The sequence below is a fragment of the Eumetopias jubatus genome, unplaced genomic scaffold, assembly GCF_037043125.1.
Source record: "Eumetopias jubatus isolate StellerSeaLion01/CBP00866 unplaced genomic scaffold, mEumJub1_p1.0 scaffold_8, whole genome shotgun sequence".
Lineage (NCBI taxonomy): Eukaryota > Metazoa > Chordata > Mammalia > Carnivora > Otariidae > Eumetopias > Eumetopias jubatus.
The window spans coordinates 100135222-100148852 of record NW_028274814.1 but is presented as its reverse complement, the minus strand read 5'-3'; the positions used below and the strand labels follow the sequence as shown (position 1 = coordinate 100148852).

Sequence of the window (13631 nt, the reverse complement as noted above, 5' to 3'; positions counted from 1 at the left end):
AACAAAACCCCAAGGTTATCCTCACTATTACCTTCAAGGCCCTAACGAGGAGGCCCTTTTCTGATCTCATCTACTTCCCTTCACTTCCTTTTCTCTCCTCCAGATACTCTGGCCCCTTTATTGTTCCTAAAAAAAAGTGAAGGTCCTGCTGCCTCAGGGCATTTTCTCATTTCTTTTGCCTAGAACTCTTTCTTCTAGAAAGCTACATGGCTAGTTTCTAATCTCTTTGAAATATTTGCTCAAATATCGTCTTTTCCAAATACCTCACAGCGGTATTTTACATTACCCATCCTACACCTATGGCCTCCTATTGTCCTTTTTCTGCCTTATATTTGCCCATAACCCTTATCCTCATATCATATGTAATTTATTAACATTTTCATTTCTCCCTTCAATTGAGTGGAAGCCCCATGAGGCAGGGATTGCTTATTATTATTATTTCTACTCCTGTATCCCCAGCATCTCAAAAAGTTCAATATTTGATGAACAAATTAATGAATGAATCTTTTAAGACCCCAATCATTAGTTCCTTTTATGAAGTCCTCCAATTAGAAGGGATCTTTTGTCGTTAAATCACTTCATGATCCTATATCTTATTACTTTATTTCTTTTTTCCCCTCTGTTTTGGAGTTATCCAGAGAAACAGAACTAATAGACATATATTCCCACCCCACTCCCTTTTACACACACAGGTACATACACACAGATTTTAAAGAAATTGACTCCCACAATTGTAGGAGCTAGCAAGCCTAAAATCTGTAGGGCAAGCTGACAGGCTGAAGATTGGGGTAAGAGTTGATGCTGTAGTCTTGAGTCTGAAGGCTAGAAACTCAGGCAGAATTTCTGTGTTGCACTCTGGAAGCAGAATGCTCTGGGAACCTTGTCCTTTGGGGGTACTTTTGGAGACTTCACCACAAACGCAAGATTGATTAACTCCTTGGCCGTTGTTGATTAATTCAACCTCTAGCTCCTGTCACCTCCTAGGAGGCCTGAGGGTGGGACTGAAACTGCCAACTCCAATCACAGGTTTGGCTTCACTGGCAGCCAGCCTCCATCCATAGGTGATTTCTAATAGTCACCTCATTAAAATAACAAAAGAATGTTCCTAGCTTTTAGCATTTAGGAAAATTCCAAGGGTTTTAGGAACTCTGTGCCAGAAACCGGGAGGAAGATCAAATATACATTTCTTATGATAAATCACAATATCACAACCTCCCTTCTTTCCAAAACCTCTGATGACTTTCTGTCACACTTATAAAATCCAAAATCCTAGGTTTGGTCCACAAGGCACAATTTAATCTGACCATGGCTAATCTCTGCCCTCTAGTCTACATTCTCCACTGGCTCACCTGGCCGGCCTCAGCCATATCTATCTGCTTGAAAAGGATGCTCTATCCCCAAGGCTTTTGCACTTGCTATTCCCTTTGTCTGCAGAATTCCCCTCAGCAAAGACATACATGATCCTACAATTTGTCCTTGCTGTCAGTGTCTCTCCAGTAACCTGTTGTATTTTTCTTCACATTAATTGCTACCTGAGATGATATTATTTATTTATCTATTTATTTATTTAATGTTTGTCACCTCAGATTTTAACCTTCACTGAAACAGTGGTTTTATTTGCTTTATTACTATATCTATCTACAGATCCCAGAACAGCTACTGAACACTTATGCCCTCAATAAATATTTATTAATGAGGAAATGAGTACTCCTTAACTTTCTAATAATGTTGTATACAATTGTAAGCTTCTTTAAGAACTATCTTATTCATCACATACATACTAGAGGCTCAATAAATATTTTAGACAGTTTGAAAGGCAATAAATACTAGGTTGGCTTATATACTTTATTTTTTCTAACACTGGATATATTTGCAGATAGTAGGTGTTCAATGGATGTTTGCTGACCTTCAAATGCAGATTATTTTAGATCTGCAAATAATCTAGGTTAACACATGGCTAATTTAGTATTGTTTTGTGTATGAAGAAATTAATTGGCTGTAATAACAGCAGAACTTTTATGATTAATTGTTTTGAAAATTGGCAAAAATGTACAATTTATATGTATGGGTTAAAGGCAGGCTACCCCCCAAATGTGCCACACTGTTATACTGATTATTTTAAATAAAAGTTACTTAGAAAACAGCCAATGAAGAACACTCCTACCTGCTCCCTGCTTTGTTTCCAGAAAGCAAGAAATAAATGTCCCATGTGAAAGGTACCCTTCCTATATCAGGAGGTAAGAGACATCCTTATTACCAGAGAGGAAATTTAGAGCCCAGAAGGCTGTATAAACCACCCTTGTTACTTTTTACTAATATACTATCCCAGCCCAAATTCTGCTTAGAATAATTTACTAAAGTCCCAAAGTTAAGTTTTCTTTGTTTTCTCAATACTTCACAGATTTATTGTCTCTTTGTCCAAAAAGTATAAAAACAGCCTGCTTTGGTCATTTCTCTAGGTCTCAATTTCGTTATTGGGCCCCTGTGTGCACATGCCTTCTCTTTTTCCCTTTTGTCTGTCTTGTGTCAGTTTAATTCTTAAACCAGCTGGAAGAACTCAAAAGGTAAGAGGAAAATGTGTTTCTCCTCTCTCTATATAATCAATAATAATCCAGTATTATTGCTTTTGTAATAGACACAATGTCTGGATTGTATAAATGTGCTTTTTAGACCATATTCTTAACGGCTTAGAGAACTATATTCAGGAATACTGAAGCTATTTAGGTGTAATAAGTTTAAGTGCCAGGAAGAATACGTCCTCATGTTATTTTCTTGAATATTTATCTGTGGAATGGGCGAGGTTAGTTGGGCACTGGAATTGTTTAAGTTCTTTAAAAACTTTTTACAATTTGAAGTTGAGTTTTTTGTTTCATTTTCACTTTCTTTTTCCAGTTTAATTTTGCTTTTCTTTCTGTGAGGGGGGAATGGGTGGATGAATTTTATATAGGGAAGAAATAGAAGGAGTTAATTACCTTATACACATTGCAAATATATTTGTATTTTTACTCCAAAACTGACTCCAACCTGCAAATTTAGATATATACATTTTAGGGGAGCTAACTTTGAAAAGACTCTCTAGATTAGAAAAACAACTTGATTTTTGTTGTTGGAAAACTGGATTAGGCTTCAGAGGGTCTTAGTTCTACTTTGAGTATCTGACACTTGGCTGTGTAATTCAGAAAAGTTATGGGTATATTACAGTGGAATGGAACCCAAGAAATTTCTCAAACCAGACCATTCCTTTTATTGATGAGTTGATGACCAAAGACATAGTATGCAGAGCAAAGAATAAAATGGAAATTTCCTGATTCCTAGGCTTGTTCCCTTTCCATTGTATTAGTATTTTCATTTATATCTCTATACATCTATATATCTATGTATCTATAATTATATCTCTCTCTATAATACTATGAAGCAGTCTTGTCTTTTTAAATAATCGCAAGTTCCTTGAGAGTGGATATTACAACATAATTTTTCCCCTCATAACATCTCTCTGGGATCTGAACTCCTGGTAGATGTTCTATAAAATATGTTAAATATAACTCACTTAAAGAATTATACAACAGCTGTCTGGGTCCGGGCCGGGCTTTGGCTCTCTCTCTCTGAGTCGAAGAAGCCCAGATGAGTGAGTCCTCTTCCAGATCCCCGCCGGGATTTAGAGACGCCCCGGAACTAGTCCCCGGATGAGGCTCAGAGGCCGCTACAAGGTTTTCAACACTGCCCTCCGGTAAGTACCTTGGCGGGGTAGCTCGCGGCGCGGGCCGGGTTTTCGGAGGAACGACCCTACACAGCGTGGGGCAGAAGATGGCGTGGAAGGAACGAAAGATTTGGGCCGATGATCATCTCTTCCCTGGAAGTGGGAGAGGGTTTGGAGGCCCAGCGTGGGGACGCCTGTTGCTAGGCAACCTGCAGCCGCGGGCCTGGGCTTGTTGGAGTCTACTGGGAACTGTACCTTTCCAGCTTGTCCTGTCTGGAGGTTCTCTGTGAAATTGCCCCCGTTGGTACCTTTTTCATCCTTCCCACTGTGGACCTGCTCTTTACCCAGCTTATTGGGTCAAGTCGGGTTGGCTGTCCCGTGTGCCCCACCCCAGTTCATGAATCTAAGATAGGAAGGGGGCGGAGCATTAGTTGTACTTTGCAGGTGCATTGATGTATAATCTTAACTTTGTGGGGAGTGGATGCACAGACAATTACTATGAAATTAAGAATGATGCCAGGTTCATTCAGATACTTGGGTCTGTTATCACCTGGGCCCCAAGATAAACTTGGTCCTCACCTGCATGGAGGTTAAATACTAAAACTTCCCTCTTTCCTTGATTATGGGATGGATTGGATCAATTTATTCTTCACTTTCCATTATGTTCTGATTTGGTGTAAGCAAATTATAGCCACTAATGTCACTAACCAAGAGAGAACTGGTGATAATTGCGATTGGAAATAATCATCCTTAAAAAATGAGAGAAGTGGGAGGTGAGTTCAGTTCTTTTTGGTAGCAATAAAGATAATATGGTAAGATTTGAATCTGTTAGTCAACAACATTCATTACATGCTAGCTGTAATATCTCATGACTTGGCAGCAGTTTGGGTGGGGACAGAGCCATTCAGAAGTGCTTTTCCCTGCTCCTACCGCCTCCCGTCCCCAACATACCCCAACTGTATATTCCATGCTATAGGACCAGGACAAACTTTGGTATGCATTCCAAAGATCTGTTCACATGTCATTTATTTAAAATTCTGATTCTTTTGTCACCAAGTTTAGGTTTCTGGTGCTCTTGAGTCTCTGCAGCTAACTCCCCTCTTTCTTCTGTCCTGTATAAGCAAGGGTGTAGTATTAGAAAGAGGTCTGAAACTGGTGTAAATTCATGCTCGGTAATAACTGGCAAATAATTTGGCAAAGTACATGTGCCCGTTTTGAGGTCTCAGATTCCTCAGTTTGAAAATCAGAAGGTTGAGCTGTTTTATCTCTGCAGTCCTGTCCAAATCTTAAGATTCTTTTGACATCAGGTGTCAGTAGCCTCATAGCTCTAATTCTGGATTGTAATAGATCGTGGAGTGTTCCACAAATGATGGTTGCCCCTTGAATATTCCTGTTATAGCCAATGAATCATTTGTATGCTACATAATTCTGAAATAACTCCTATCTGAGTTGACTGAATTCACTTACTTAACAAATATTTAAGTTCCTACTGGTTTCTAGGCTTTCTGTTAAATGCTGAGATACTAGATGAACAGAACCATAGTCCTTGCCTTTATGAGGCTTACAGTATAGTGTGAAGAGTAATAGTTACCATTCATGCTTTGAATGCCTTATCTATTGTTTGAGGACAGAATTTATGTGTGGCATTGTGATCCTGTCATAGTTAGGTTCAGAGAAAGGATATGTTTAAAATGTGTACAGGGGTTTGTGCATTAATTTCTTTATTGACTAAATAAATATTTATTTAAGTATCTGCTATATTAAGGACATGAGATACCAACCTTCATGGACTTGACAGTTTATTAGGGACATGAAAAGAGTTAATTACAAGTGAAGAATGATGACTGTCAAGCTTGGGGAAGTACAGGGACTAGAAGATCCAGGAAAGAGGACTTAAATTTTGTTGTTTTTGTTATCTGCAAATGAATGATGGTTATTTAAAGTGACCTATAGTGATTTGAAATGGCTACAGTAGTTTCTAAGGTATAAATAATTGTGCGGTTGATGTGTGGAGAAAATCACTTAGCTGATTGCTCAGCACCTCTGTTTCAACTTGGGTTTGTTGGCTGCTGATCTTCATGGCAAGTACAACAGCTTTTGTGATGTGATTAAAAGCAAACAACAATCTTCTCTCCACCCCCCACCGAAACAATAACAACTTTAAAAAAGTTGCTTCTTTGTGAAAGATAACTCAGAAAAAAAGTCAAATTATTTTTAAATCGAATGATTTGTGATGTTTTCAGGATATGTCTACTGTTGGTTGGTTACTCCTAGAGTAGAAATCTAGTCTTGGGGTGTGGGGCTTTAGGGGAGGGGGCTATGGAATTGGGTAAATGGAGCCATACAGATAAATTAGTGAAGAGCTGGGATATCTTTCAGGATTTCACTGGGCCTGCAGTAAAACTGCATTTTAATAGTAACAATGATGGCTACCGTATATTGAATAACCATGTTCTACCTAATATAGGAAGATGAGAAAGGTGCTAACATTAAACTCATTTTACACCCTAGAAATATTGGCTCTGAAAGATTAAGTTCTTACCCAAGCTTACATTACAAGGAAGTATCAAAAATGAGGATTTTAATGTCAGTCTCTCTAACTCTATGCTGACACAATGCCATGCTATCTTTCCCTAAACATTAAGAAAAAAAGTTTACTATTAAAATAAACCCAAGTCTAATAATAGAAAAAGAAAGTATGAATTGTTAAACAACGTATCCTCAGTAATATAAGATTGAAGTGTAAAAATCTTCAAAATTTGCATGACTGAGATATTCACCTGATTTTTGTTTTGTACATTTTTGTTCAAGTTGATTGTTTTCAACCTTCTCTTACATGCATTTTTACCAGTCGCCTCATAATTGCTAATTGGACCATCCATTCTATTTTATTCTTTGTATCAGAGAATACTGTTTGCATAACACATTTTTTCATCTGCTTACTCCAGCAAAATCAAAACTCATAAAGGTTTAGGAAGAGAGTAAAGAAAATAAATTTACATCACTTTGAAGTACAAGCGTTCGTTTCCTATTACTACTGTAAAAAATTACCACAAACATCGTGGTCTGAAACAACATAAACTTGCTATTTTACAGTTCTGGAGGTCAAAAGTACAAAATGAGTCCTACAGGGCTAAAAATAAAATATATATCAGCAAGGTTGGTTCCTTCTGGTGGCTCCAGGGGAAAATTCATTCCTTGCCTCTTCTAACTTGCAGAGTCTGCTCATGACCTCTACCTCCATTCTCAAAGCCAGCTATCTAGTATCTTTACTCCTCTCTGACCTGGCTTTCCTTCTTACATCCTCTCTTTCTTACTCTGATCATCCTGCCCCCCTTTTATAAGGACCCTGGTGATTACATTGGGCCCTCCAGATAATCCAGGATAATTTCCACACCTCAAAATTTTTTACATAATCACATCTGAAGAGTCTTCTTTGTCATGTAAGGTAAACATATTCACAGAGTCCAGTGATTAGGACACAGACACCTTCAGAGGAACCCTATTCAGACTAGCATTTACCCCATAAATGTTGCCCCATATAATGTAGTTGCCCCACATAATGTAATTGCCCCACAAAAAGTTGATTTTGGTGAAAGAAGTAAGAATGATTAACCACATGATTTCTTTCCATGAAGTAGTGTTATGTAGCTTGTATGGCTAGTTTAAAATTAGAGTAAGAGTTATCATTTTGTATGTTTTTTACCCTTTTCAAAGTATACTGCAGACGTGAACTTGAATGGATTTAGAGGTTAAAGGCATTGCTGCTTCTCCTACGAGTCAAACTCAGCCTTTCACTGGAAGAAACAAGCTGCTGCAAGTACGTGTGCTATATAATTTTCCTCTCATGGGATGATTCATTAAATAATTTTCTGACTCTTTTATTCATGTTTATGACAACTTATACTCACAAATATTTAGGATCCATATTTCCTAGATTTGAAGAACTGAGTGGCCAAAATTGAAGATAATCATTATTTCAAAGTGGGTCCTTCCTTGAATTAGTTTTATTTTTAAAAATCAGGCTTATTATTATTGTCTTCATATTCTTATTTAAAAAATTATCTGTGTGTATCTGCAGAAAATATAAAAAATAAGGATAGTAGAAAGAAGAAGAGAATATCAGTATACATCTTGTGTTAGCTAGGTAGAAAGAGAATCAGAGCTTTGGGGCGCCTGGGTAGCTGTCATTAAGCGTCTGCCTTTGGCTCAGGTCATGAGCCTAGGGTCCTGGGATCAAGCCCCGCATTGGGCTCCCCGCTCAGCGGGAACCCTGCTTCTCCCTCTCCCACTCCCCCTGCTTGTGTTCCCTCTCTCTCTGTGTCTCTCTCTGTCAAATAAAATCTTAAAAAAAAAAGAGAGAGAATCAGAGCTTTTATTATTAAAACTTTTATTCCTCATAACCTTCATAATATCACCACTGTGTATGTATATGTCATTGATGAAGTACAAGGTTATAGCTGCTTTGTCCTTGTTGCCACCGTAGAATTGGGTATATATAAACTTTAGTTTAGAAATATATAAAAGTGATACATATTTCCTTGCTATTCTTTTTTTAAAAAATATTATTTATTTATTTATTTATTTGAAAGGGGGGGCATGAGCAGATGGGAGGGAGAAGGAGAAGCAGACGCCCCATTGAGGAGGGAGCCTGACATGGGGTTCTGTCCCAGGACTCTTGAGATCATGACCCAAGCCAAAGGCAGACGCTTAACCAACTGAGAGATCCAGGTGCCCCATACTCAGCTTTTTAAATAAAAGGCCAGCTAGTAAATATTTTTGGCTTTTTATAGGCTCTTGTTTCTGTTGCAGCCACTTAACTTAGCTGTTGTAATGAGAACACATAGACAGTTCATAAATAAATAAATAAATGGTTGCATGTTCCAATAAAACTTTATTTATAAAACAGAACTGAGCCATATTTGCTGACCCCTGGACCAGGGATTTATAAACTATCATTTATCTTTCTTCTGATTGGCTAGCATAATTTTGTTGGAATTAGACAAGGTAACTGCCATTCTGAAATAGGTAGTCTGTGACTTCAAGGCTTTAAGTCTGTCAAAACACTTTCTGGGGGATAATCATGGTGATGACCTTGACTATGACAACTACACTTACATTCTACTTAGATTTTCTTCCTAAAGTTAGATGGTATCCTGACGTTTCCCAAACACAATTAAGAAAATCTTTGGGGCACCTGGGTGGCTTAGTTGGTTAAGCATCTGCTTTCGGCTCAGGTCATGATCCCAGGGTCTTGAGATCCATCCGCACATCGGGCCCCATACTCATCTGGGAGTCTGCTGCTCCCTCTGCCTCGCCCAACTTGTGCTCATGCTCTCTCTCTCGAATTAATAAATCAAATCTTAAAAAAAAAAGAAAATCTTTGATACGTGATAGAAGTGTGCTGCTACTTTAGGCTATGATATGTATGTCATTTATATAAAGTTGACCCTTAAACAACTCAGGTTTGAACTGCATGGGTCCACTTATATGCAAATGTATTTTCTCTTCCTTATGATTTTCTTAACATTTATTTTCTCTAGCTTACTTTATTAAGTATGGCATAAGAATGCCATATAAAGTATATACGAAATATGTGTCAATTGACTGTTTATTACCAGTCAAGAGTAGGCTAGTAGTAGTTAAGTTTTTGGGGAGTCAAAAGTTATACATGGATTGTTGACAGTATGGGAGAGGTAGCTGGCACTCTTAACCCCAGCATTGCTCAAGGGTCAACTTAATATATATATAATTTTATGATTTTACATTTTTACATTTTTAACTTTCTATTAGGATAGTATTTAAAATAATGCCATATTAAAGCTTATACTGAATTGAATTTGTTTTTTCTTTTATGATCAATTAGAGTGATGCAGCTCAGTGTTGAATGTAATTTCTGTACTTGCTATCAGTACCACAAAAATGACCAGTTTTCAGAAGTAAGCCAGAAGTGTTGATGCATGAATTGTTTCCTGCCCTTTTTAACTTGATTTTTCTCTATGACTCATATATATTTCTTCTATAGTGTCTGAGCTCACTCTAATTTTCATATCTTTGCATAATTTTTTGGAAGTAAGACTGAACATCTGCAAATGTATACATATATATATTTGTCACTTCTTTGCTTAAATCCTGCAGTTTTCCCATTACCTTTAGGACAAGGTCCAAGTTCTTTGACTTGTATTATTATGTAACAGCTCTGGCCCCCACTACCTCCTCACACTCTGGATTTCAACCCTCTCTAGCTGCTAACTCCTGCCTGTGGGCTAGTGCATGATGAGTTGTTCCTCCTGGCTAAAGCAGTTTTCTCCTGTCTTTATCTGGCTAACTCCTACTCATCCTTCAGAGTTCCATTTAAAGGTTACTTTTTTTTTTTGTTTTTTGGAATACTTCCTCAATTTCCTAGACTTGTTGGGTAAAATGCTATATGTAGTTGCTCAGGCATAGCACGTGTTTTTTTTCACATTATTGAGTAAATGTCTTGCCCAGCAGGCAGAACACCACGAGGATAAGGATTGTCTGTGTTGCTTTTCATCCTATCTCTGTGTCTCAAGCATAGTAGAGAGAGGCTTAGTAAATATTTCTTATATGGAGTTTACTGAAAATGATGATCAGCTTTATTGCATTGACTCATTGCTTATCTTTTAAAGTATACATAAAGGTTATATATGTACTGATATTTTCTTTTTTTAATTAAAGCAAGGACAGACTTCCAGGTCATGGGCAATCCAGAATCCTAGCCTACCTGTGTAAGTCACATTTCTTTACACTTGAGCTATTTAATGGGTAATTATTTATAATATATTAAGCAAAAAAAGAAAGCAAAATTTTATATGTAGTTATGATTGTGAACCACAGAAAAATTGATGTGCATGTGGATGGCCTGAAAATTGCTATGCTAAAATTAAAGTAGGGTAATAGGAAGGAGGGTAATACTTCTCTTATTTGTATTTTCTTTAATATTCTTTCATTTTCTTGAAAAAGTTTATTGTTTTATTTAGAAAACTCAGCTAAATGAATTTGTTAAAGAAATATGTGAAATTTTGAATTTTATAACTGGGATAGTCAAAATGAATTTAATGGGAAGTATCTGTGGCTTTAATCTTACCTTGATGAATATGACAATTTTATCAATCTTCTTTAAATGATTTTATTTGTGGACTAGACTACATTAATTTATGTTTTATATTTTACATTTTTGCCTTTTAAGATTTGGAAGGATATGACTTTTATATTCTTTCAAGTATTTTAGACTGCAGGGCTTATTGGAAAATAGAAGTTAAAAACCCAGTACTTTATTAGGCTGAACCATATGAAGTTGACGTTTTTATCGATGAAAAATGAGCAAGTATCAGCAATTTCATGTGGTTCTACATAACAGATACCTGTATGCTCATCTAGACAAAAAATCAGGGTACGAGGTACATGCAAGCACTTGATGCAAGATACTCAGTATGTGTTGACAGTCAATCATGTGCTGGTAAATGTTTAATAGCTGGTTTCCTGAAAGTGTATTTATAAGTTTATTTTAAATTTTACTTGTTAATTATAAATAAACTTAAGTATATTTTAAGTTGGTTATAAATTTTACTGATATAGAGGATATGTAGTAAGCAATTTACAAATACTAATAAAATGTATAAACTTTTTTATAAATTCCATGCAGCCAATTGATTCTCACATTCTTTGTTTCTTGCTGAATTCTGGTATCTGTAGCCAAGCCATGGTTGCAGTCCGTGAACCAGTGTAGTTCCAATGTGAATGTTGGTTGATATTTTCATTTATTGTAAAGTGATGTGAGTGATTTATTTGTTGACTTACATAATAGTTTTGGTTACTGGGACAATATTTCCTCAGTTTTTTGTTATTCACAATGTGACAGTTACAGATATGATACACTTTTAAGTTTAATTAATATTTTCTCCAGACTGTTTTAAGTCTCAGAAATCAACAAAATAGGAGTGCCTGGGTGGCTCAGTCATTAAGCGTCTGCCTTCGGCTCAGGTCATCATCCCGGCTCCTAGGATCGAGCCCCTCATTGGGCTCCCTGCTCGGCGGGAAGCCTGCTTCTCCCTCTCCCACTCCCCCTGCTTGTGTTCCCTCTCTCGCTGGCTGTTTCTCTCTGTTAAATAGATAAAAAAACTTAAAAAAAAAAAAGAAATCAACAAAATAATAAATCAAGTCCTGATTCATAGCATGTGCCAGTTTTTGTGCAAATGATCCCACTGTGGCCGATTTCACCCCATGTGTATAGTATCACTGAACACAGAGTTGGGAAGAGATGCACACCCTTATTTTACCACACAAATACCATAGATGTAAATAAACAATAGTGAAGTACAGTGAAGTCATTAAGAAGTGATGACTTTGAGTATTTATTACCTTTGTTTTTAATATAACTTACTTATTTATAAGTTTATATAGTTTTATTTTTAATAATGCTTTGTTAACAACCAGCTCAAAAAACTACTGGGCATTTCCTTTTACAGCTGGTAGGTACAGCGCAACTTTGGCTTTAGTGTACCTTTTTATTTATTTACTTAATTAATTTATTTTAAGATTTTATTTATTTATTTGTCAGAGAGAGAGAGAGAGCACAAGCATGGGGAGCGACAGGCAGAGGGAGAGGGAGAGGGAGAATAGGCTCCCCGCTGAGCAGGGAGCCTGATGCAGGACTGGATGCCAGGACCCTGGCATCATGACCTGAGGTGAAGGCAGACGCTTAACTGACTGAGCCACCCAGGAGTCCCTAGTGTACCTTTTTATATAAGATGTAGCATGTATGATTTGCAACTATTAAAGCCTCATTTTAAAAAGTTATGGGATGCATAGATTATTTCTTTCAGGGTTCCACGACTTGATTTGGGAAGTCTCGTTGACTCTGATGAGGAGGTAATTTTTACTTGGTATTTACTATAATAAACATTTGAACACAGTATTGCATATAGTGTATAATAAGTATTATGTAATTTTATTTTAGGATGATTTTTCATACATCCCACTTAGTACTGCGCATATTCATTTTAACCCACCAAATTCATCTTCTGCTCTCAGTTGGGTCACACCATGTCAAATATCACATACTCAGCATCATCTAAATGAACTGGTTAGTAGTTATTTCTTATTACCAATTTTCAGAATTATAATGTGCATTTAAGCACTGTATTTAGTCCAGAAATTTTATTATGTTCACTCTGTTTTGTCCAGTTTAAGTATTGTATATATTAACATCCCAATCATGTTGGTGAAATAATTCTACTTTGTTTTACATTTTTTTCACATAGTAATAGTATTTTAAAAATGTCTTATACAATTAGTGAAGTACAGGTTTATGCTAATAGGAAATCCAGGAATTTAAAAAATATGGTAGAGTATTAGATCAGATCTTGCTGGTTTAACAATGTGATTTGTCTCTTGGAAATTAACTTATACTTTCGGCTACTAGTATGCTATGGAGTAACTAAGTAACTATACTTATTCCAAGCTATCTCCTTGGGACAATATTTACACTTCAAACAATATTTAGTGTTTTATTTTGTGTTATGAACACAAGTTCTGACCAGTATTCTATGAGGAAGGCTTGCTTTTCTCTTTGTTAGTCTTTCTCCTGTAGCTGGTTCTATTTTTTTAAACTTGTATATATATGTTATTTAAATATAAATATAAGTATATATTCATTTATTTATTTATTTTTAAAGAGAGTGTGTGTGCAGGGGTTAGGGGAGGGGCAGAGGGAGAGGGAGAGAGAGACGCCTAAGCAGGCTTTACGCCCAGCACAGAGCCCAGCACAGGGCTTGATCTCAAGACCCTCAGATCATGACCTGAGTGGAAATCGAGAGTCAGAGGCTTAACCACCTGAACCACCCAGGGACTCTTAACTCGTTCTATTCATGTTCTCCTCTGTCTCATTTTGGATAAATTGCACCAGTAGTAC

The 13631-nt window shown here is 36.7% G+C and overlaps 1 protein-coding gene across 3 annotated transcripts in view; it reads left to right on the top strand.

Annotated features, from left to right (window-relative positions):
• Window positions 1–3630: 3630 nt before the first annotated feature.
• CAPS2 (calcyphosine 2) overlaps window positions 3631–13631 on the top strand; it is a 44511-nt gene continuing 34510 nt past the window's right edge. For 2 of the 3 annotated variants that reach the window (XM_028091345.2, XM_028091342.2), the window contains exons 1-5: window positions 3631–3727; window positions 7415–7517; window positions 10397–10446; window positions 12544–12589; window positions 12678–12803. In XM_028091345.2, the coding sequence (XP_027947146.1) occupies window positions 7437–7517; window positions 10397–10446; window positions 12544–12589; window positions 12678–12803 (303 nt within the window). In that variant the 5' untranslated portion in view covers window positions 3631–3727; window positions 7415–7436. The remainder of the gene's footprint in view (window positions 3728–7414; window positions 7518–10396; window positions 10447–12543; window positions 12590–12677; window positions 12804–13631) is intronic. The other variant, XM_028091346.2, reaches the window with a different exon arrangement.